Here is a 24,134-nt window from a genome sequence, read left to right on the forward strand (position 1 = left end):
TGGCCCTGAAGCCGCATGCGTCTCTCCTCAGCCTCCACAGAAGAGGTTAGGTTCTCTGTGACGCCCTCACGACTAGGCCAGGGTGACGTGCCCGCCCGCCCGTCACGTGACACAGATGCCACCAGCGCTTTACCTTGAAGAAGAAGCCGACCCCCGGCTTCTGGTCGCCCTCGCTGGCGAGGTCCGCGGAGCTGTGGCGGCCTTCCGTCCCCCCGTCGTTGTCGGGGGCTTTCAGGTCGGAGAGGTCCACCTCGATGAGGCTAGCCTTGCTCCTCGGGGGCCCGTCCAGGGCCGCGCCCCCCTTTCCTGGCCCGCTGAGGGCGGCGAGCCCCGCCCCCCTCACGCCGTCTTCCAGAGCCTCCCTGAAGCCCATCTGTTCCGAGGTGACGCTGCCATCCCTGGGGGAGGGCGAGACAAATGTCCGCTGGTTGTTCTCATCGTGGAGCCTGTAACCGGCGAAGCAGCACTCCTCGTGGGGGTCACTCCCAGGGTCGGCGACCCCGTCCCAGCCCGGGTCAGAGGGCGTCCGGGGGGAGAAGGACCGTAAGCGAGGGGCGGCCTCGACACCAGGTGTGAGGGCCTTGCTTCGGGAGGAACCCTGCGCTCGCTCCTTCGGCACCTTCAGCTCGGCCGGTCTTCCCGAACGGGAATTCCGACCCGGACCGAGCCGAGGGGCCTTGCGGTGGCCGGCCAGTGCCGTCGGCGAGAGCGGCTCGCCAAAGTGTATGGCCCCCTTGACCTTGGGGTCCTGGGAGCTGTTCCTGGGGCCCGGCGTGGGCAGCGTGGGGGACGCGAGCAGCAGCTGCTCCTGCTGCTGGGAGACCCTGAGGATGGCCTGCTGCAGCGTGCTGATGGTCTCGTTCAGCTTCTCAATGGACAGGTCGCACTCGCCCAGGTCCACGCCCACGTCCACGCCCTCGACGGCCTCCAGGAGCACCGCTGACAGCGCCTTGCTCCGCTCCAGCTCGGGGAGGGCGGCGGGGTCCTTGCGCTGATGCTGCTGGACCAGAGCCAGGTCCTCTCCGTCCAGGTCGGGGGGCCCCAGGAGGTCTCCCCTGCCCTCCTCCTTGCCAAGCAGGTCTCCCACCCGGGACACGCCATCGAGGTCGTCCCCGTTGTGCTGAGAGTGCCCTCCCGCCGAGGCCCCCGCTTTCAGTGGCCGAGGGGCGGCGTCGGCCCGGCCCCTCCTGACCACGTGCAGAAAGGCTGCCTTGCCCAGCTTCAGGCGCTGCCGCGCCGACAGCGCCTCCACCTTCTTCTTCTGCGCCTCGATGGCCCGGCGCTTCTCCTCCAGCTGCATGTGCAGCTGCACCAGCTCGGAGGCCAGCAGGTTGGCCTGGTCCCCGCCCTGCCAGCTCGGGCTCTGCTCGCCCCTCTGCTTCCACGTGGTCAGCGGGGCCGGGCAGCTCTCCGAGGCGTCGGGCGTGGTCTTCTGGGAGCTGCTCGTGCTCGACTTGGTCTCGCAGCTGTTGAGCCTGTGAAGCTTCTTCTCGGCAAAGCTGGTCATCTTCACGCTCCCGCCGGCCACGGAGCCGCTGCTGAGCTGGCTCAGGCACGGGCTGGAGCGGCCGCTGGCGTCGTCCTTGCCCTCGTGCTCCTTCACTTTCAGGTCCTCCTGCAGCTTCGCCGATTCCTCCTCCCCAGCGTACCGGGCCCCCAGCACGGGGCAGTCCTCGCCGGCGAAGGCCTGCTCGGCCCCCTCCAGGTCTGTGATGTCTGAGTCGGAGTCCTGCCTCAGGATGGCCCAGGCCTCCGGGCCAAGGGCGCAGGGGCTCTGCGCACAGCTCGCGGACAGCCTGCCCTCCACGTCCTCGTCGGCTCTGCCCAGGTGAAGGAAGAAGCCGTCGGCTGGCAGTCCCCACGACGGCAGGCTGGAAACGCCGCCGGCCGGAGGCCCGCCACGGGCGTCCCCCGCTGCCTGCGGCCCCGCCTCAGTGGGCGCGGGGCCGAAGCCCATGGGAAGCTCTGAACAGGAGATGGGGGTGAAAGTCCTATTCAAGTCTCGACTGACGTGACCGCCAGGCGCCTTCTTCCGCCCAGGAGGCTGGTGGCCCTCGCCGGACCTCCTGGACGTGAAGCCCCTCGGCCGCCCCTCTCCGCACTCATCCTCCTTGGTGACCGCCTGCTTCTCCTTGGCTGGCCTGAGCACGGCCGGCATCAGTGGCTCCAGGAAGAAACTGTCGGGCTGACTTTCTAAGGCATCCGCCAGCCTCTGGGGAGACCTGGCACCTGCCATCAGGCCGGGCTCGGCACCCTGGTGAGCCGCATCCGTCCTAACGATGGCCAGGAGCTCCTCACCCTCGTCCTCAATACTGACATTGTTCAGGAGGCTTCTTCCATCGGCCCTGAGGGCTGCGGGCTGGGGCTGGTTCTGCGGGGTCAGATGAATGACACTGGATGCCAAGCTGTCCTTGCTGATGGAGCGGGCCAGGCTGACGCTGTCGCCAGAGCCTGGGTCCACGTCGCAGCTCGCAGCGTGATGGAGAGCAAAGGGCGCTGGCTGAGACGCAGGCCTGCAACGTGGGGAAAGAAGCCATTGCACACGCCACGTCCCCACGAGAGGCTACACAAGCTCGTGAGTGACGAGAACGCGAGTTAAGAAGAGAGAATCCAAATCTTACACACGGGAGACTTAAACAAACCCTCTCCCGGGCAAAAGAAAACCAGAGAGCCTTTCAGTCCAGCAACTCTCAGACACTCTGGCCCAGCTCCCCTTAAAGATGCTGGGGACCCCAAAGAGGTTTTATTTATTCATCAATATTTGTCACTTCAGAAATTCAAGCTGAGATCCTTTTAAAATGATTAAAAATTCCCGTGAGAAATCTATCACATGAGCAGTGGCCATATTTTCTAAAACAGACCAGTGCAGAGTGTAAACAGTGGGATCGTTCACATTCTTGCAGATCTGACATCTGGCTGCATGCTGTGTCTGATCTGATTCAACCTGCTGTGATCCCACACCTGGCGAGGCCCTGAGAATGGGAAAAGTAGTGACATCCCAGCGTTGTTACGGATATAATTCTGACCTCCAAGGGACTCCGTGGGCCCCAGGGGCCCTTGCACCACGTCTGGGGCACTGCTCTGTCAGACTAACGAACATGTCAAGTAGAAATGTATTTGAAACGCGGGTAGGTCACCTGTTTTTTTTTTCTGTCCACGCTACTGATGCCCCTCGGGGCTGACCGTCGACTCGGGTTAAGGAATTAGATCGGTGTCGCTGGTCTGCAGTTGGAGGAAACAAGTTTATGTTCAGCATTAAGTAACTGATTTTACATCATTTGAAATTCTGTCACTATAATAACCATTTCTCAAGGAAATGCACCATAACTCAGTACACCAAAACTGCTAAGGAAAGCAAGCAACCACCATACAAACATTTTTCGTAGTTTCGATAACAGGCAGTGTGTAATTCAACCGTGATCACAGTCATGAAAATAATCAGTTAATTACACGTCGATATCAATTAAATGACCTCAACGCCCATTGAGATAAGGAGCGGATGTCAACGTATAAGCTCTTGCCACAAAAGACAACAGTAATTTTCTGTGTGCTCCGTGTGATTCGTTATGTCTCAGTAACATTTTCACCGTAACGACTATGAATTCTAAGGTACGTCAATAAAGATCAAAACAAGTTCTGCCACAGTTTTCTCAACTGACATTACTACGCCACGATGAGTCTATTTATTTTGAGAGCCATGATATTAAGGAACTCCAGCGAGAGGGATGGGAAACAGCCGGCAAAGGGGAGACGGCGCTCCTTACCAGCGGGGTCCTCTCCCTGCACTGTCTTTTGCTGTTTCTGTCTCAGTGGCAACAACGGATGCGATGGGCTAAAGGCAGAGGCCCCTTTCCCCCTAAACAGAGAAAGGATGGGAGAGAAAAATCACTACCTCACCAATCTTCAAGTTCAAAAACAAAGGCGTAAGAAGCTATGGAGACCATCACGAATTCACACCAACCTGTAAGAAGTTCACAGATTCCTTGGGAAAATTAATTATTATAAAAATGAACCAAAAATGTGCCAAGAACTTCAAACTTGGGATGAACATCCAAACTGCAGCTAGGGGACGTACTGACCTCTGGTTACGGCCTGTAATACAACAGGTTTCAAGTTTTCACAGTAAGTTCAAGTTCACATTAAGGCTACCCTGCTCGCCTCCGGGGGAGCAGGGGCCACAGGAGGCCCTCTCACTACCTACTCCGCACAGGCCTGCCATCACCCCTGAGAAAAGGTAATCCCCACGGGAACTGTAAACCAGCAGGAAGAGAGAGGCCGGGTGGCGGCTCTGTCCCGAGAACAGACAGACTTACAAGAGCTCAGGCTCTTCGAGGTGCAGGTGGTGCAGCTGCGTGGGGGGCTGCGGATCGGCTGGGCTCGCCGCCGCGGGGCTGCCCAGGAAGCTGCGCTTGGTGGCGTTGGAGATGGGAACAGGAGGCCGAGTGCTTCGCGGGTGCGATACTGATTTAGCTGCAGAAACAATTTTATAGAAATAGCTACTGACAGTTACAACACTAGCAAGAAGACTCTAAAAATAAATCCGTTTTTATAAGCACTAAAGACCCAACTTTTTTTACCTGAAACCAAAACTTCTCCAAAACAATAAAATGGTTTCCAGGTCAACAAGTGTATTCTGTAATGAATACGACAGATATTATACCAAAATGAGCACTAAGGTCAAAAGACCGACACAGAGTAGAAGAGCGAGCACCGGGACTGGAGGCTGCGTCTGGACAACTAACAAGCGGCCTCGTCGCCGGGGCCCTGGGGGTGCAGCCGCCAGGACGCCTTGCCGGCCAAACCCTCAAGGCGGCAGCTGCCTCAGCTGCAGAAAGACCTGGTCTTCTGAGCCCAGCCTGTGACTGAGCACCTCAGTGGTCACTTCAGCTCAGGCCCCCGTGGGGTCAGGTGAGGAGATCAGGCCCGGCCCGAAGCTCCCATCTGAACAGGGACCCCGTCTCTGAGGCTGCTCCCCAGAACGCTGGCCCAAGACAGTGCCAGGGACAGTCCCGGCAGCAGGAACCAGACTCCAGAGCCAGACCGCTCACTGCCCAGGGGTCTTACGTGAGGGGAGCCGCCGCGGTTCTCAGGGGCAGGGGAGCACGCCTTGGCCACTGCCCCGAGCCCTGGCCGTCTGGGCGTCTGCTCTGCCGACGTGGCGGGGGTGTATCTGTGTGCCACTTCTGTTTTAATCCCTGATAAGGCTGAGCATCCTTTCATAACGTTATTAGGCACCCGGAGTCCTGCTTTCACGAAGCACCTGTTCAAGTCTTTTGCTCTTTTTATTGGTTTGTCTTTTTCTTCTTTTGATATGTTCTGGACACTGTATCTGCTGTAGGTATACGACAAGGATCTTCTACCCCTGGTAGCTACTTGATTTCCTTTTTTTTTTTTTTTTTTTTTTTTTTTTACTCTTTTCATCATCTTTTAATGAAAAAAAGGTCTACATTTTAATGTGGCCGATTATCAATCTTTGCCTCTGTGGCTAAGATTTTTTATATTCTTTGTAAGAAATCACAAGGACATGAAAACATTCTCGCGTATCATCTTCTTAAAGTTTTGGAGATTCTCAAGGCTGGCAGATCGTTTTACTCTGTGGTAAAACAGATCTTTTTCTGCCTTGTTTTGGGGCAAAAAAGTCAAAGCTGTGGAGGGTGAGGATTGGCATCACGGACTAGAGCACTTCCTGCCCGAGGTCCATCAGAACCACCTGGAACCTTCTCTCCAACGTCTCCTGCTCGCCCTTGGACCCTGACGCCACAGGGCCAGGACGGACCCCCAGCTCACAGTCTGGAGGAGCTCTGTGCGTGACCACCACGGCGCACCAGACAGCGGCCCAGACGGTGACACGCTCTGTCCTCCCAAAAGAAACCACTTAAACACCACTGTCGTACAAAAACCAGGAACCAGTTAAGCGCACCTTCTGAGTGCTGTGCCTCGACTCCCTTAGAGGAAACAGCTGTCACTTACGGAAAGTTTGTCACTCACCATCTTTCAGTTCCTGAACATCCCTGGGCTGAACGAAGTCTGGTTTGACATTCTCAAACCACCAGAAGAGCTCGGCAATAAAAACCATAACGTTTGGCTAAAAGGAAAACGAGAAATCAAGGACACAGTGAGGAGCTTATTCACACAGGGCTTTAAAAATATGTTTCTAATAAGTCATTATTACCTTCAACACTAAGGGAGCATACAGCATATCTTCTAGAGTGAGATAAAAGCACTTGTTCAGATACTCATTTGAGAATTCTCTCAGAAGCCGAATATTATACAGGCTGTCCGCCATCGACGTCACCTCTTTCAAGCATATATCTAACAGATAAAAAGAAAACTGCAATTTATTAGAAAGACATTCTGCTTCATGAGTGTGTGTGCGCACATACGTGTGTGTGTGTGTACACATACATACAATTTTCAACTGAAAAACAATTTAAATAAAGGTAGAGGTGATATTTAAAAAGGTAATAACATTAACAGATTTAAACATCACAACAAGTATCATAAATAATGTTAAACATAGAAAGAAAACACTCAAGAAAAAAACAGGAGAAATCTCCAGGACCTGAATTTAATTGTTAACATCTAAAAAGTATACAATAATTACCTGAACTTTTAACACTGGGCTTCCAATAGGAATAGTAACAATCACCTTTCAGTTTATAAAGGACCTGGCGGCATAAGGCCACTTAACATTTAACCAAGCTCCTTTCGAGGGAGGTTATCTCCGTGGTTGGGGGAGGGGAGCATAAAACAGGAAGTATCAGGCTTATCCACAGGGAAGCACGGGAACACTGCTAATCACAAAACTCAGGAGCTGTGCAGAGCACAAGTCCTCCTCTGCTGCTGTCTGCACCTGTAGCAGGACAACTGCCCATTTTACGCTGCTCTGCAGGATGCCAGCCCCTCACCCAGAGAATTCCAGCGCAGACACCCACGCTGGGCGCTGAGCGGGCTCCATGGGGGGAGGTGGGCCCGCCCTCAGACAGGAACCACCAGAACACCTAGATACCACTCCAGACTGAACTGGAGGTAGCTATACTGATGACTCAGCTTTGCCTGTAAATAAATAAACAGGACTGAGAAACACCACTTATTTTAAAATAACTTTACTCCTAAGAAGAAATCATTTTCAGCGATTTAGAAATCTCACGCACACACGGGATTCACAGCAACCGGGATCTACGTATGAATTCTGTCCTGTGCGGCGACGCCCCAGCACTATGAATTCTCAAGAGAAAACTTCTCTAAGCTGAGTAACTGTGCACATTTATATTGCTAAGAAATGTTTCTTTTTTAAAATTCAGATTATGAAACATTACAAATGTAAAGAACAGACTCCCGTGTACTCTCAACCCAGATGGGACGAACGTTAACGTCACACCTTCTCCGATCCAGGTCTTACTTTCTTTCAGTGACAAAGCACCACAGGAGGTGAAGCCCGCCTCCCCCCGAGGCAACCCCTCTCCTCAAGCCCGTGACCTGTCTCGTGTGGGTGTCTTTACCACGTATGGTCTCTGCCCATAAATCATATCAACAGTGCGCTGCTGACCTGGCTGTCTTAAATTTACATTCATGACAACAAACCGCCTGTCACGTTGCAGCCTGTTGTCTTCCCCAAACTCGGAACTACGTTTCCAAATAGTTCTCCGCTGCTGCGGGCAGATTTCAGTCACTCATTTTAACAGCAATTTAGGATTCCACAATTTTCACTAGTACGTAAAATGCCAGAAAAACCAAACTTGCACGCCATCTGCGCTGGCGACCCTCCCAGAAGGGGCTGCAAGCTGTGCTGCCCACACCTGACCATCACCTGGCCACGTCCCACCCTGCCGTACCCCCGGCCTCTCAGCCGGGCCACCCCGCTGGGCCCATTCTGCCTTCCTGCAGTGGGGCACCCCCTGCTGCTGCCGGCTCTCGCCCTGACCTCCTCCTCTGGGAAAAACCTGTTCTTGTTTTGCCTCTGGGCTGTTCATCCTTTTCCCACTGATTTGTAGGAATTCTTTTTGTATTATGGTTACAAAACAACCGTGTGACGATCCTCTGTCCATTTACATTTGTTGCAAACACTTTTTCATGGGTACAGCTTTACCACTGAGTTTTGTCTATGATGTTCCTCTGTCACCACAGTGAATCTTAATATGGTTAAACACAGGAAGCTTTTCTATTACTTGGCTATTTTGTAAGTTAAATAATCCATCCCAACACCAATGTCATAAAAATATTTTCCTCTATTTTCTTTCCAAAGTTTTTAAATTCTGCTTTTCCGGTTTGTGTCTTTCATCCAAGAAGAGTGTTTGGCTCGTGTGGGGTGGAGTCTCACTGCATCTCCCCCCACAGATGGCGCTTTGCCCCACATTCTGCGCTGGCCAGTCCCCCTTGCCCAGCCGTGGGCCGCGCCAGGCACTGGGGCCCCACAGAGAGTCACTGTTCGGACCTCTCTGCATGGCTCCCCTGCACTTAGCGGATGTAAAGTTAAACAAAACTTGGTCTTTGCAGAGCAAGTACCCCATGTTTCTCTTCTTCAAAATCACGACTTGTCTGAAATCTGGGACAAAGCAAGAGAACAATGAATGTCATGGATCATAACCCGTTGAGCAAAGTAAGAATCCACGAGGCCATCTTGATACAAATCACCGCGCGGATAAATAACGACAGAGGAGAGGAGAGCAGCCCTCTGCACAGCAGTGCTGACCCACCAGAGAACAAGCAGCAGAGCTAGAAACTCCCGACAGATGCCAATGCTGGGGTGAAAGCGCAACGAGAGACCAAAGCCACTCCCCGATCACTAGTCGGTCATAAAGCAAAGAGCGGTGATCTCAGAGGAGGAAGCCAACGCACGCCACCTGAACCCAGGGACCATCCCTGCGGCATCATTCCTGCTGGAAACCCAGGCCCTGAAGGCCACCAAGGGAACGCCGGGCAAAGCCAAACAGGGGACAGTCAGCCAACTAAGCGACCTGCATGCCTGGAAAACGTCAAGGGCGAGAAGGGCTGAGAAAGGCTGGGACTCAGCTCCAGGTACAGGGAAGCAGAGATGGGACCCTCAACAGGGTGGTGATGCTGGGCCAGAGCCTGGATTGGACAGAAGAAAACAACACCAGGGGCGTCCCTGGCGGCGCAGTGGTTAGGACTCCACGCTCCCAATGCAGGGGCCCAGGTTCAATCCCAGGTCAGGGAACTAGATCCCACACACATGCCACAACTAAGAATTCACAGGCCACAACTAAGGAGCCCGCCTGCCGCAACTAAGAGCCGGCACAACCAAATAAAAATAAATAAATGATAATAAATAAATATAAAAAACAAAGAAAGAAAGAAGAGCACAGCAAGCCCCACACCAAGTCTTCACACGGACCCAAACCTGCGACCTGAGACATGTGAAGGCCGCCACCCTGGGACAAGATCCACGGCGTGGACCCCATCAAGCCCACGGGTTCTGCTTCAGTGTTCAGAGACCTGGCCCAGACCTGGCCCAGACCCGCGCAGTCTGGGAAACACTTATAAAGAGCTGTCTGCAGACACGACGGTTTTGTTCATCCTGGTCACGGAGGTTTACCTAGATGGGCCAGCGAGGTACTCTCCAGCTCACTGCTGCCCTCACCGCCCAGCACATCAGGCCAGTTCTCACACAGGCTGGGAGCACCTCACCGGCACCGTTGCATCCTGGCTCAATCCAACTGCGAGAGGCCTTGTCTCTGGCTCTGGGGCTCCTACGTTCAGGAAAAGGCAGTGCCACAGACCGCGCATCCCTCCCCGCTTGTCGGTGCACAGAGGGCTCCTTGGGTGCAGACATTTCTCTAAAATCAACGCGCTGCTGCCCAAGGCCAGCAAAGGGCCCGTCAACTGGAAGGATCTGTGACCGTGACCCCGGGAGAGGTCCTCTGAGCAGTTTTCTAGAAGTTGCTATCCAAGTATCCGTCAGTGACAAAGTCAAATTGAAAACATAATTTCCCTGGGAATTCTGTTTTTTTAATACTTATTCTATCTATTTATTTATTTATTTGGTTGTGCTGGGTCTTAGTTGCAGCAGGCGAGCTCCTTAGTTGCGGCACGTGTGTTCCTCAGTTGTGGCTCGCCAGCTCTTTAGTTGTGGCATACGAACTCTTAGTTGAGCTATGTGTGTGGGATCTAGTTCCCTGACCAGGGATCAAACCCGGGCCCCCTGCACTGGCAGCGTGGAGTCTTAACCACTGTGCCACCAGGGAAGTCCCCTCCCTGGTAATTCTTAAGCACCCTGCACAAGGGAACACAGTGTCCACGGAGCAGCCATGAGTCAGGCTGCCAGGAGCCGCCAGAAGTGGCAAAGCTCCCCTGAGACCTCGGCCTGGAGGACACCGCCCATGGCTCCACGTTCCTGGCAGGGAGATGAGGTCAAACACGCTGGACTCTCCTCCTCTTCGTTACTACTTTTATGGGTAAAGCAGGGAGACCAGCACTCTTTGGGCAGGGCCAGCTGCTACTAGTTTTCACCTGGTAGGTTAAACTGCAGGTTTGAAGGTGTCGGGTGTCTTCATTTGGAAAAGGCCCCCTTCGCCCAGCCTGCATTCCCATCTCGGTCAGGTACACTGACCTGCGATCTTTCACGGAGCCCCCAGGAAGCCTGAGGACATTCTGCAAGTTCTCAGAAATTAGGGGTCAATTTCCTGACTGTAGTCGAGGTGAAAATCGCTAAGGAACAGTCCTTGGTGGGAACCTCCACCGACAGGCAGAGGCCGGGGAACGTGACTGGGTCCTGTTTGCGCAGTTATTGGGTATTTCTAGGGATAAGCTGTGCACGTTGAACAGGAAGGAGACAGGTGGGTTTTCTTTTAAGAGGAAATGCTTTTCTGCTAGGTGCATCCTGCGCTGAGGTTTCTGAGCCGGCACAGATGCCAACGCTGGAGTTTGGGTTTTTTGGATTGAAATCACTTGGGGAATTTTTTTTTTTCACAAGACTGGTGAATTTTGCTTTTTTTTTTTTTTTTTTTTGCGGTACGCGGGCCTCTCACTGTTGTGGCCTCTCCCGTTGCGGAGCACAGGTTCTGGACACACAGGCTCAGCGGCCATGGCTCACGGGCCCAGCCACTCCACGGCACGTGGGATCCTCCCGGACCGGAGCACGAACCCATGTCCCCTGCATCGGCAGGCGGACTCTCAACCACTGCGCCACCAGGGAAGCCCGAATTTTGCTTTTTGAAAAAATACTTATTCAAGTGTGTGTATATATTTTTTTTAACAGACAATCTTTATTAGGTGTGCACCTCCATCTTAGATCCTGTTGGAGATGCTGTTTTGCTGTTAGGTGGGTTAAAGGGTTAACCCTGGGTGAGTTTGGTAATAAAAGGTTGTTGAAGTTTAAAAAAAAAAAAAAAAAAGAATGTGTTTGTTCTCCAGTTATTCCCAACTAGCTCAGGGAGAAAGAGCACAAACGTGACAAGATGTGACGGCTGGAAAGTCTGGGGACAAGTATGCACCAATTCCTGCACCTTCTCTGTAAAAGTAAACTCACATCGAAATAAAGTCTCCAGGACTTCCCTGGCGGCGCAGTGGTTAAGAATCCACCTGTCAATGCAAGGGACACGGGTTGGAGCACTGGTCTGGGAAGATCCCACAGGCTGCGGAGCCACTAAGCCTGCGAGCCACAACTACTGAAGCCCGCGCGCCTAGAGCCCGTGCTCCGCAACAAGAGAAGCCACCGCAATGAGAAGCCCGCGCACCGCAGCGAAGAGTAGCGCCCACTCGCCACAACTAGAGAAAGCCCGCGCGCAGCAACGAAGACCCCATGCAGCCGAAAATAAAAATAAAGTCTCCAAAACACCTATTTTGTCCCTTTGGCCTCCAGTCTTCCACGTGAATGTTTACATCCCCTTGTCAGTTTCTGTAAAAAGGACTCGCAACAACTGCATGAACAATCAGGGGACATCACAATGTTTATACTGCTTCTTGGCATCTAAGAATATAGTTTAAATCCCACCCGACAGCAGAGTTCACGATTTTTCCCACGGTCCCACATCTTTTTGTTGAGTTTATTCCCCAGCACTACAGACAGGTCTTCTGTGGGTCCCAACACTCACCAGGAGCTGGCACCGTGCGCGGGGCAGGTGGACAGAGCCACCCTGCCAGGGCTGGGGCTACGGCACCCCCTCCCATCCCCCTGACTGCAACAGTCCGGGGTCGAGAACCTCTGTGGGGTCAGAGCACGTCAGCGGCAGGCCAAGGGCATCCGTCACAAACGGGCAGTGGCTTCTAACAGACCTTGGTCTGTGCCTCCTGAGATGACTGCACAGAACACACTCAGCCGTTCAATTCTGGTTTTCTAGAACTTTACACAGGATTTTCAACCCATGTTAAGAAGGAAAGAGAGCCTATGCCCTTCCTCCCATGCTCTGCTCCTCGTGCCGGAATAACCCCGGCAGAGACGGCCTGCACGTCTGCTCTGGAGCCCTCCCGGGACGCCTGGCTTGGCCTCCTCTGCACCCCTCTACTCCGCTCCTTCACCAGGCGGCTTGTCCAGAGCCCAGGCGGGCCGTCCTCTTCAGGACGGAACCTGCAATTCAGCCTGTCTCCTCCATGTGTTGGGGTGATTTCTGACCAGAGGGGAAAGACTACTCTTTATTTTTCTTCCTTCAGCTGTGTTGGGTTTATTTCTATGTTCTTTTCGAATGCGCTGAGATCAACCTGGTTCATTAATTCTTAAATTCCTTACTGTCCAGACTGCACTGAGGCGACGGTTCCCTTCACCTGTCACTCTGAGCTGCGTCCTGTGGGTTCTGGCACGTACGTCGTTCATCCATTTAATTCAACAAACCCGATCACATTTGTCCCAGACGCTATTTTAGACGGTTGGGATGTATCAGTGAACAACCAGATAAAAACGCCTGCCCTTACAGAGCTCCCACTAGAAAATTCCACTGTAATTGCTACTTTGATCCATGAACTATTCTGAAGTATCTTCTTTGGTTTCTAAGCACTGACAATTTTAAAGGTTTGGAGAAATACGCTGCACGTTTTTGTTACTGACTTCTCGTTTTACTGTGTTGTGAGGAACTATCAATTCTCTGCAATCCGTCAAGGTTTCTTCCGTGGCCTGAATCAAGCCCACTTTTGTAAAGGCCTCCAGGCTTCCTCGTTTTAAAAGAGCACGACCCCTACGAGCTGGTGCACTGGGCCCAGCCTGCGTCCGTGTGTTCAAGGCCCCGCTGGCCTCACTCTGCCCTCCCCTGCTTCCTCAGCCCGGTCCCGCAAGGCAAGTCGTGAGCCTGGCTCCAGTCACTCCACCCTGTGGTTCTGTCGTTTTTAAAGCCCCGTTTTGACGTTCCGCTATTAGGCGCAATGAGCTTCGACACTCACATCCTGCCGTGGGTTTTCCCTTCCTCGGTAGCACAGGCTCTCTGTCCCTCGTAGCTGTTTTTGTCTCGAGGCCCCAGAGGACAGGTTAGAGACAGGCTGGACAAAGCCCGAGGCAGGACTGCCTACCCACACACGCAGCGGGCGGAGGGCCGAGGGGAGGGAGCCCCGCGCGCTCGAGCGCCCCGCACGTCGGCATTTTAAACACTCTGCGCTCGCATTCAGGGCTCTTCCTCACCCAGGTCGGTCCGCGGCGCCTGCCGGCCTGGTGGTGGCAGGGCCCCTTCTCTGCGGGTCTGGCGGACCCTGGCGGTGGCTGTGCTCCCACACGGCAACACTCTGCTCTGACTCCCGCCAAACGCGTCCTGGACCCGAACGAACTCGCCTGGCAGCTCACTTCCTCAGGAACGACCTCCGCCTCCGCCCCGAGATGAGCCTCCTGGGTCTTCCCTGGCCGCGGGGGAGCCTCCCCAGTCCTTTCCAGGGCCCCGCTTACAGGTCTCAGCGGCACACGGCCCAGGCCGCACGGGGACAGAGGCCTAACGGACCCGGGGCCAGCACGTGCCAATCTGGGGGTTTTCAATCACAGATGGAGACCCCCTCCTGGAACCTGAGCCCCCCTTTCTTTCAAGGTCAGCTGTGTGCTTTAGAAACTACAAAACCCAGCACTTCTGCACTTGGATCAGAAGCAGGACCGACGTCAGCTCAGCGCCGGCAGTGAGTCTGACAGACACTCTACGTGCGGCCAGCGGTCAGGGCATCTGTGGGCCTCACACCTCCCTCCTCCAGAAAGAAGAGGACTCAGCAAAACCTACATCAGAGCTCCTGTCCGCACGGCCCTGGACAGGTGTCCGGCGCCATGCTGCTCACGGCATCACCCGCACCTCTCCCCGCGGCCAGGCGTGAGCACCTCAGAGACACACGACACGGTGATACCAACACCAAGCACACGAGTCACTCACGGCTTGGCAACAGACGGGTCTGCACTCATGTTCCTAAACCACATTCTGCATGTTTTAAATCAACTAGAGTAGGGCTGACGAGCTCTCAACTGTTCTGAGACTGAAGTACAGTCACCAATACTTAACACGTTGCCCAAATATTTCAAAGTCCCATTTCACACCGGAGAAAACTGGTGGAGGCTACCGACAAACACGCCACCGTCAGGGCTGCCCGCCTCTGCGCCTCCCCGGTTGGCACTAAGGACTCAGGGCGACTCCCCGGTGTTCTGACTGTTTGGATCAGAGCATCCTAACAGCCTCCTGAGCCTCAGGTCCATTCCAGAGGCACGTGCTCCACTCACCGTCCAGCTTCATCTGCTCCGGGCAGTAGTAGTGGACCACGGCCAAGAGAGCAGCCCCGTGGCTGCCGTCCCGCATCAGGTCCTCCAACAACGGGAAGTAGGGTGGCTGCCTCGTTGACAGGTGCTCTCGGCGGTAGCGCACCTGCGGTGGAGAAAAGGGAAAGGGTCACTACGCACGAGGTGCCGTCACTGCCGCCTACGTCACAGGCAGGCCGTCAAATCTAGAGTTAACAGGAGTCCTGCGGGACGATGTTTAGAACAACGGCAATCACGTGGGAAAGCCCCAAGTGTCGGGATTGCACAGTCCGCCTGGAACGTAGGTCGCGATCCAGGGAACTGGGCTTCGTGGCCACACTGGGCGGCGGCAGTCGGCCGCTAGTGACACCCGGCCGCCTCACTCTGAAGGGCCGGGCACACCCGGGGCAAGGAAGCAGGACACACGCGTGCGCTGCCAGAGGCCGCGCACCTTCAGCGGATGAGAAACAAGCTAAGCGGCGGGCAGCCCCCGCTGGGAAGGCCGCGCCGCCTCCCCGTTAGCAGCGCTACCCTTGGCCACTGTGAGGAGCACGAAGCGGCACTAACAGAGTTGGGGGTACCCAAAACCAGGTTAGACGGAATGCCGTCTCACCCGCCAACCAGCCCCTCCGTCAGGGCACGGAAGCGTCAGGAACCTGAGTGCTGTAAAAAACAGGCATTCTTCAAGGTTTCTGTGCTTCTGCCTTCACAGGAAGCCACGTGCACGGTGCTCTCCCCGCGCCCCTGGGCACTGCCCCTGGAGCTGGGCCTCGCTCACGAGCACAGACACACAGGCCGCCAGGGGACCACGCCCTGTGGCACAGGTGAGCCTGGCATTGCCTGCAGCCGCGCCTTCTCCAGGGGAGGAGAACACAGTGCCAGCTCGAGGGGGAAAACCCGCCACCCGTGCTGCCGCCATGGACCTCCGCGAGCCGTGCAGGAGAGTCAACCCAAAGGAAGGCGCCCCGGCAAGAACGCAGTGTGCGCACAGCGCAGGGCAGTCAGCGCCGGCATCCGCACAGAACGCGCCTCACCCGTGCACGTGCAACGCACGCCACTAACACTGGCCTCGACGTGGACTTTAACTTGTTTCTCGGGCCGCCGTGCCCGGGGCCAGCCTTGGGGCTCCCGCATGCAGAGCCCGAGGCACACGCCGGGCCAGGTCTCCACACACACAGACAGCGCGCGGGCCGAGCACGGCATGCAGGGAGGCGGGTGGTTGCGCGGCTGAGGATGGATGGTGTGCGTTTGCATCAGGGAAAGTGCTGAAGCCCTGGGTCGGGGGAGCCGGTGCCACCCCTCGAGGGGACCCTGCTCCAAACCCCCAGCAGCCTAACAGTCACCCCGCTACCGATGAGCCAGACATGCGCTCAGGCAGCCACGGTGACCAACTGCTAGGAGGAAACCTACAGGCGCTCTGCTCTCGGCCACATTCTCCAGTTTTTACACGAGTCTCATCTGAAACCCCACTTCCTGGAGGACACCTGCATCTCTGACTGTGTCCTCACTACAGCTCGTAACTGCTTTTAACAGTTCTCTCTTTGGCCTTCAGTTTTCGAGAAGTTAAGAGATACGTAAATATGCATAAAAACGCTTACCCCCTCTTTGTTATTAATATATTTCAAAGAGAAGCAGAAGTATCCGTCAGCTACAAAGCAGAGTATATCACTGCTCACACAGATCCCACTGACAGTTTTACATCCACAGTATCTCCTTTATGATGGAATTCTAAGGATAATTTGATCCAAATAATTAAACTAAAGGATCAGGCAAATAAAGGAGTCTTCAAAAAGATTTGTTCTCCAAACTTCATTTTAAAATGCACCACTTGGAGCACCAGGTATTTTTCCGTGGGAAACAGTGTAACGAACTGGTCCTGCTTCCAGAACAGGTCCCCAGGTGGAGCACAGCCAGAGCTGCAGACCAAATCACCACGGACCGTAACGTCAGGAAGGACAAATCCAAAGGGGAACTTAGCAAATTGGATGATTTGCCATTCCTGCTGGCACCTATCAGAACGGAGAATACAGCCTGTCATTGACCCTGAAGTTCGTCACATAAAGAAGTTAACTACGTGTCCGAAGAAGAAACTGTCTGCAAGTCTACCTAAGAAACTGGGCGAAACCACACTGGGTGCTGGCTACAAAGTACACCTTAGGGCTCCAGAGGGCCTCGTTACGGTCTACTCTGCCCAGAACCGGGCCATCACTGCCCCGCGGGAAATGCAACAACACCACCAAGGAGGACATTCAGACAAACAGTCACAAGCAGTCTGTAATGGAAGCAAGTGGTTGCGGCGGGACGGCCGTCTGGACAGCAGCTGGGCGCACGCGCGGAGCTCACTTACGGGCACTAGCTTCCAGTACCACTTGGAGGGAGACTGCTCGGGAGGCGAGGGAAGGAAGGCAGGAGAGGAGGTCAGCGCGGCAGGCGCACGCGTGGACAGACGAGACACACACCTGCACACCACGTTCACACGAGAGGCGGGGCGTCCCTCTGCGCTAGCAGATGACCGCAGGGGAAGCTCCCAGGCACCTCTACGACACTGGCCTCTGCGGGAGCAAAGACTACTCTGGAAACTCCGCACGGGCCGGGCACCAAAAAGGACAGGAGCCAACCGCCATTCGGGGAGGGGCTCAGCGAGCCGTCCACGCCCATCTGAGGAAGCGGGGTGGCTCACGGAAGCGTGGCCAGGGTGAGGTGCCCACGGACAGCATCCCCAGGGTCCAGGTAAGAGAGGGGAGCAAGGGGACAGTCGCTCACCCCGCAGCCCAGGGGCCCGCAGCCCAGGCTAGGCCACGTCGTACACGCGTTTGAAGAACATGGATTCAGTCACACACGTGCTCGGCCAAAAAATATAATAATAATCAGGTCACACAGGACGTTAGTGGGTCATTTCACTGGACACGTGACATTTACCCGCCTGAATCCCACACTGGGCTCACAGTCCGTGAGGGCTCCAAGGGGACCTCTGGCTGCGGGCAACCCCCCCCACCCGCCATGCTGACTTCACCCCGGGTGACCCTACATCCCTTCCTCTGGAGCTTCCGACACCTCCCACCTCTCCCCCACCCTCCCAAGTTCAACACTAGGCTGCCCCTGCCTGGGAGAAAGGGCAGTGGGCCACCGCGCCCCCACCACCGGGGCCGGGGCCCAGGGCACTCGCTCCCTGCTTGGTAAGAACAACGAACAAGCACAGAGCACACACAGACACAGTTCTTTAAACCGGGAGCAACGCTAACTTGGTGCGTTCCAGAGAAGTGAAATTTACCCTTTACCTTTTGATGAGCTGGACTTTCCAATAACTGCTGTTTTAACTTAACTTCTTTCTCTGTTATCTCTCTCATTTTAAGATTTACCTAAAGTAGAAGAAATTAAATGCATTAAAAAGGCAACTGAAATTGATTTCCAACAGTGGTGTGTACATCCTTCCAGCACCCACCTTACTTGTTTGAACTCAGGCTCTTAGATGCAGGTAATATTTAGACCCATGACACGCATGCAGAAATACATGGATTCCCGGTGACCTGTGATTCGACACAGAGAGCAAGGAAGGCCCTCACGCCCCACAGCACCCGCGTGATGCTTTCCACCTCATGACAGGATCGGCAGCCTCAGCGCTGAGTGTCCCCGGTGCACGGGCAGCCCAAGTTCGCCGCCACTATCAGCGAATGCTGCTGATAACATGGTCTGGCTGAAAACCCCCGAAGTAAACAGGTGCTCGCACATTCCCTGACCACCAAAAGAGCGCTAAGAACTGTCATGAGACACTCGTAAGCGATTAATACAACTGCTCGGAAATGATCAAAATCGCAATTATAAAGTAATAGCGTGGAGAAAAACACTCATCAGTGTTAACAGGGACATGGTCAAAGCTATAATCAGGTGAAATGCCACAGAACTGAATGTCTTCTCATTAAACAAGAATAAAGGTAAGTGAAATCATGCACATCAAATCAAGAATGTAGAAAATTTGTTTTTTAAAAGAGAAAGACAAAAGAAAAATCAGCGTTGATAAGTTTTAAAATAAATGAATTAGGGCTTCCCTGGTGGCACAGTGGTTAAGAATCCACCTGCCAATGCATGGGACACAGGTTCGATCCCTGGACCGGGAAGATCCCCCGTGCCGCAGAGCAACTAAGCCCGTGCGCCACAACTACTGAGCCTGTGCTCTAGAGCCCGCGAGCCACAACTACTGAGCCTGCAAGCCACAACTAACTGAAGCCCGCGTGCCCAGAGTCCGTACTCCATAACAAGACAAGCCACCGCAATGAGAAGCCCGCGCACTGCAAGGAAGAGTAGCTCCCGCTCGCCACAGCTCGAGAAAGCCCGTGCGCAGCAACAAAGACCCAGCGCAGCCGGAAAGCAAACCGATAAGGTAAATGAATTAGAATAGATGGATGGGTGGGTAAGTGATAAAGCAGTACTGCAGAATCTAGGCGGGGGCACAGCGCGCTGTATAATTCTGTCAACTTCTCCGCATGTTTAAAATTTTTCACAATAAAATACTACAAGTTAAAAACTTTAGAAAATTTGTTTCTGCCATAAACTAGGTACCTCCCTAACATGGAAAGGATTTTCTGATTGGATTGGTGGTGCTATTAATGAATGTAATTTTTGATACTATATCGTGAAATGTGACATTGGGAAGATCAATACAACTCAGCAAACAATGTTCCCAACGACAAGGCCTCACAGAATCGTGAGTAACAGGACCAGGAAAAATGTAAGAAAGGTTTTACTACAACAGAGTACAAAAAGTGCACTGGGGGCTTCCCTGGTGGCTCAGTGGTTAAGAATCCGCCTGCCAATGCATGGGACACAGGTTCGATCCCTGGTCCGGGAAGATCCCCCGTGCCGCAGAGCAACTAAGCCCGTGTGCCACAACTACAGAGCCTGTGCTCTAGAGCCCGCGAGCCACAACTACTGAGCCCACGTGCCACAACTACTGAAGCCCGCGCGCCTAGAGCCCGTGCTCCGCAACAAGAGAAGCCACCGCAATGAGAAGCCCGCGCACTGCAAGGAAGAGTAGCCCCTGCTCATCACAACTAGAGAAAGCTCCCGTGCAGCAACAAAGACCAAACGCAGCCAAAAAAAAAAAAAGAAAAGAAAAGAAAAGTTCACTGGGCTAGTATCTAGATTATATAACAGAATCGTTGCAACAATAAAAAGAGTAATAATCCAATTTTAAAATGGGCAAAGGATGTGAACAGACATTTCTCCAAAAAAGATCTACAAATAGCCAATAAACACATGGAAAAAGGTTTCCCATCATTACTATCAGGGAAATGTGAATCTAAACCACAATGAGATACCATCTCACACCCTCCAGAATGGCTAGAATCAAAAAACCAGAAGATGAGTGTTAGCAAGGACGTGGAAAACTGGAAACCTCTGGTGCTGCTGGGGGAATATAGACGGTGCAGCAGCCGTGGAGACAGTCTGCCAGCTCTTCACAGAGTTAAACACAGAGTTCCTGAATGACCCAGCAATTCCACCCCTAGATATAAACCCAAGAGAAGTGAAAACACAGCCACACAAACACTGGTACTTGAATGTTCACAGCAGGAGTCACGATAGCCAAAAAGTGGAAAACACACATGCCCACCAGCTGAGGAATGGCTAAACAAAACTCAGCATATCTATACGACTGAGCGTTACTCAACCATAAAAGGAATGTGGTACTGATAAGTGCCACAACACGCATGAGACGTGGAAATATGCTACTTGAATAAAGTCAGAGACAACAGGCCACGTACTGTAGATTTCATTTAAATGAAATGTTCAGAACGGCCAAATCCAGAGAGACAGAAGGCAGAGGAGTGGCCACCAGGGGCTGACGGGGAAGGACTGCGGATGGCACCAGCGTCTCTTTCTGGGTATGATAAAGATGTGTGCGATTGGTGGTGACAGCTGCACAACCTGGTGAGTATCTTAAAATCCACTGAACCACACACCTTAAAAGAGTGAATTTTACAGCATGTGAATTATATCTCAACTTTTTAAAAAAGTTAATTGGTGGGCTTCCCTGGTGGCGCAGTGGTTGAGAGTCCGCCTGCCAATGCAGGGGACACGGGTTCGTGCCCCGGTCCGGGAGGATCCCACGTGCCGCAGAGCGGCTGGGCCCGTGAGCCATGGCCGCTGCGCCTGCGCGTCCGGAGCCTGTGCTCCGCAAAAGGGAGAGGCCACGACAGTGAGAGGCCCGCGTACCGCAAAAAAAAAAAAAAAAGTTAACTGGTAACAGTTTCAAATTCCATATTTCAAATAGCCTTCAAGAAACTACCACTTGTCAAGTTTTGGTATAGAATCAAAAAGAGATGTGCGTAACTATCTGAAAAGATTATGAAAGCACTGTCCCCTCGTCAACTACGTATCCACGTGAAACCAGACTTTCTTCCTTTACATCAATAAAAACAACATATTGTAGCAGATGAAATGCAAAGGCAGGTAAGAACCCAGCTGTCTTCTGGTAAGCCAGACATTAAAGAAACTTACAAAACTGTAAAACACCACCACTTGTTCCATTTTTGAGAATACAGTTATTTTTCATTAAAAACACATCGCTTACATTAACATGGAATGAGCTGTTACTTTTAAGTGAATTAATAAATATTTTTAAATGTTCCTGTTTTTAATTTCTAATACAGTAAATATTGAGAGATTTTCTAAAAATTCTTTGAGGACCACGGTATTTAAGAGTGTAAAGGGGTTCTGAGACCAAAAGGTTTGAGAACTCTTCATCTATACAAGGGAACGAAGAGCAATAAAAATGGGAAATATGTGGATAAATATTGCTAACCATTTTTAATTACTTTAAAAGATAACTGGCTGCTGAGGGTGAAAGTAACTTATCTGGGGCTGTAATGAAATGAATGACAACAGTGGCACAAAGGCCAGAGGGGAAAAGACATTTCTGATCTTATTTGCTAAATGCTATCACTTTATTTGAAGGCAGACTATGAAAACCTGAAGATGAAATTTGTGAACCCTGAAGCAGCCCCCCCAAAAATACTGGAGACGAAATGGAGTAAAAACGCCGAATCCAAACTACGCCAGGAAAGAAGGAAGACAGAGAAAAGATACGGAAGGGAGACAAGACGTAAAACCCAGACGTCTCCACAATCACGTGAAATGCAATTAAGTTGAACACGCCAATGGTAAGGCCCAGGTGGAAACTCGCTTTAAATAGAAAGACAAGTCGTGCACACACTGGCCATGCCAAGGCCGGAGGCAAGGACTGTCACCTGTGATAAAGAGACATTGCACGACCACAAAAGGACAGAAAAATCCTAAACACGTATAAATGTAACAACAGACTAAAAATACACAAAGCAAAATCTGACACAACCAAAAGGTTAAACAGACAAAATCACTGCTGGAGATGAACTCTCCTCCCTGGGTGAGTGACTGAGACTCCAGCGACGCAAACACACCCAAACCAACCTGAACTGACACTCACAAAGCACTCCCCTGACAACAGCAGAACACACGGCTGCTTTTCAAGTGCACACGGAACACTCTGCAAGACCACGCAGTGGACCACAAGTCTCGATACGTCCAGAAGGACTGAAATGAAACCACACAGACTACGCTCTCTGACCTCGACAGAATTCGAAACCAAAACACTAAGGTACCTAGAACCACCCCACCTCCACACATATGAAAACTGAACTACAAACTTCTAGATAATCCATTGCTGAAACGAGAATTCGCAACTAAAACAAAATATTTTAGAGAATGAAGAAAACCACCACACATGAAAGTGTGCACAGTGCAGCTAAAGCACTACTTAAGGAGGAATTATCAACTTTAAATGTTTATATTAAAATGCAGAAAGGTGTAAAAGAACTCATCTTCTACTCTAACAAACTAGAAAGGAGAGAAAAATAAATTCAAAATAAACAGAAAGAAAAATAATAAAAGCAAGAGGAGGAATTAAATAGAAAATTGGAGAAATCAACAAAAACCAAAAGCAGGTTTTTTAGATTAATGAAGTTGATAAACCAGACCAACAAAGGGAAGAAAAAAAGAAATTACAGAGCAGGAAACAAGAGGGGACATCACTACAGATCATAATACACTAAAAGGATGATAAAGAAATATGAATATGCCAATAGTCAAAAATTTAAATAAAATTGACAAATTCCTTAAAAGTCACAAAATTAAACAGAAATCCTAAACACCTTATAAGTACACTAAAGAAACTGAATTCATAATTAAAACCTTCCAAGAAAACTCCAGGCCCAGATGGCTTCACCAGTGACTCCAACAAAGATTTAAGGACAAAATAATACTAGTAATACTAATAATACAAAAAGTGTTTCACAAAATGAAGGAGGGAATACTTCCCAGCTCTTTTTTTGACACCCGCATTATCCTGACACCCAAACAATAAAAACACATTACAAGGATATATATATACCGTGGAAAGCACTGGATCCCTAAATCTTTATACACATAAAATATTCTTGAAACTCATTAAGACAAACAACCTCATTAAAAATTGGGCAAAATACGTGAACACCTAACAAGATACACAGAAACATCTTTAGTCATTAAAGAAATGCAAATTAAACCCATGACATACCTCTGCACATCCACCCAAACGGCCGAAACCGGAAGACTGACGATACCAAGTGTCAGCGGAACGTGGAACACTGGAATTCTCCTGTCTTGCTAGTGGGAGCCTAAGATGGCACAGTCACTTCAGAGGACACTTGGACAGTTTCTTCTAAAGGTAAACTGATCGTCATGTGACCCAGCAACTCACTCCTAAGTATTTACTCAAAGAGATGAAAATGTATCCGCACATCAAGACTTGTGCACAAATGTTCCCAGAAGCTCTATGCGTAACAGACAAAACCAGAAACAACCCGAGTGCCCGTCTACAGGTGAACGGATAAACAAGCTGTAGTGCCTTCGTGCAGTGGAACCCGACTGAGTTTCAAAAGCACCAAACTACTGATGGACACGATGACGTGGATCAACTTCAAAAACACGGTAGTCAGTGAAAGACGCAGAAAGAGTACCTACCACGCGACTCCATCTAACTGCAACGAGTGCAGAGGAACTGCTTTTGGATGACGGAAATGTTACCTTGACTGCGAACGCTAAACATATGTAGTCACTTGTCGACACTCAAGGAACTGGGTCCATTTATCGTACATAAAACATGCTTGGGCAAAGCTGGGGAGTGTTTTTAGTAAGAGACTCAAGCTACTGGCTGGGCGTCCATAAAAAATAAAGAGCCAGAGCAAGATGGTTCGCGGGAAAACTCCCGGAACACAGAGGAGACGACCCAGCCACACTCACACAGGGCGAGGACGCCGGCGGATGGCTCGGTGGCGGCCCCAACCCCAGGGAGCGACTTGGGCCCCCAGGGTGACTGATCACCCGAGGAGGGAGGGGCCGGTTCAGAGGGCGTGGTGTGGGAAGGGTAAGCTGCGGCCTTTCCGAGCAGGGCCGGGGGTGCACTGCAAGGACGCGCTCC

At 52.1% G+C, this 24,134-nt stretch overlaps 1 protein-coding gene, 1 long non-coding RNA gene and 1 pseudogene across 5 annotated transcripts in view; 2 read left to right on the plus strand and 1 right to left on the minus strand.

The window, feature by feature from the left end:
- Positions 1 to 24,134, minus strand: part of CAMSAP1 (calmodulin regulated spectrin associated protein 1) — a 55,239-nt gene that overhangs the window by 8,964 nt on the left and 22,141 nt on the right. For 2 of the 4 annotated variants that reach the window (XR_007478214.1, XM_049711703.1), the window contains exons 5-13: positions 17,923 to 18,003; positions 16,992 to 17,024; positions 14,630 to 14,771; positions 6,173 to 6,312; positions 5,989 to 6,085; positions 4,314 to 4,470; positions 3,765 to 3,856; positions 3,138 to 3,222; positions 134 to 2,513 (exon numbers count right to left, since the gene is read on the minus strand). Coding sequence is in view for 3 of the 4 variants with exons in the window: in XM_049711703.1 (XP_049567660.1) it covers positions 134 to 2,513; positions 3,138 to 3,222; positions 3,765 to 3,856; positions 4,314 to 4,470; positions 5,989 to 6,085; positions 6,173 to 6,312; positions 14,630 to 14,771; positions 16,992 to 17,024; positions 17,923 to 18,003 (3,207 nt within the window). In the remaining variant the exon portion in view is untranslated. The remainder of the gene's footprint in view (positions 1 to 133; positions 2,514 to 3,137; positions 3,223 to 3,764; positions 3,857 to 4,313; positions 4,471 to 5,988; positions 6,086 to 6,172; positions 6,313 to 14,629; positions 14,772 to 16,991; positions 17,025 to 17,922; positions 18,004 to 24,134) is intronic. The other 2 variants (XM_049711705.1, XM_049711704.1) reach the window with 2 other exon arrangements.
- On the plus strand, positions 9,339 to 9,859 carry LOC117198460 (uracil-DNA glycosylase-like; annotated as a pseudogene).
- LOC125964887 (uncharacterized) lies at positions 18,613 to 19,762 on the plus strand. The gene is made up of 2 exons (XR_007478216.1): positions 18,613 to 18,738; positions 19,470 to 19,762. It is a non-coding gene; the product is annotated as an uncharacterized LOC125964887 (long non-coding RNA).

The sequence above is a fragment of the Orcinus orca genome, chromosome 6 (assembly GCF_937001465.1).
Source record: "Orcinus orca chromosome 6, mOrcOrc1.1, whole genome shotgun sequence".
NCBI lineage: Eukaryota > Metazoa > Chordata > Mammalia > Artiodactyla > Delphinidae > Orcinus > Orcinus orca.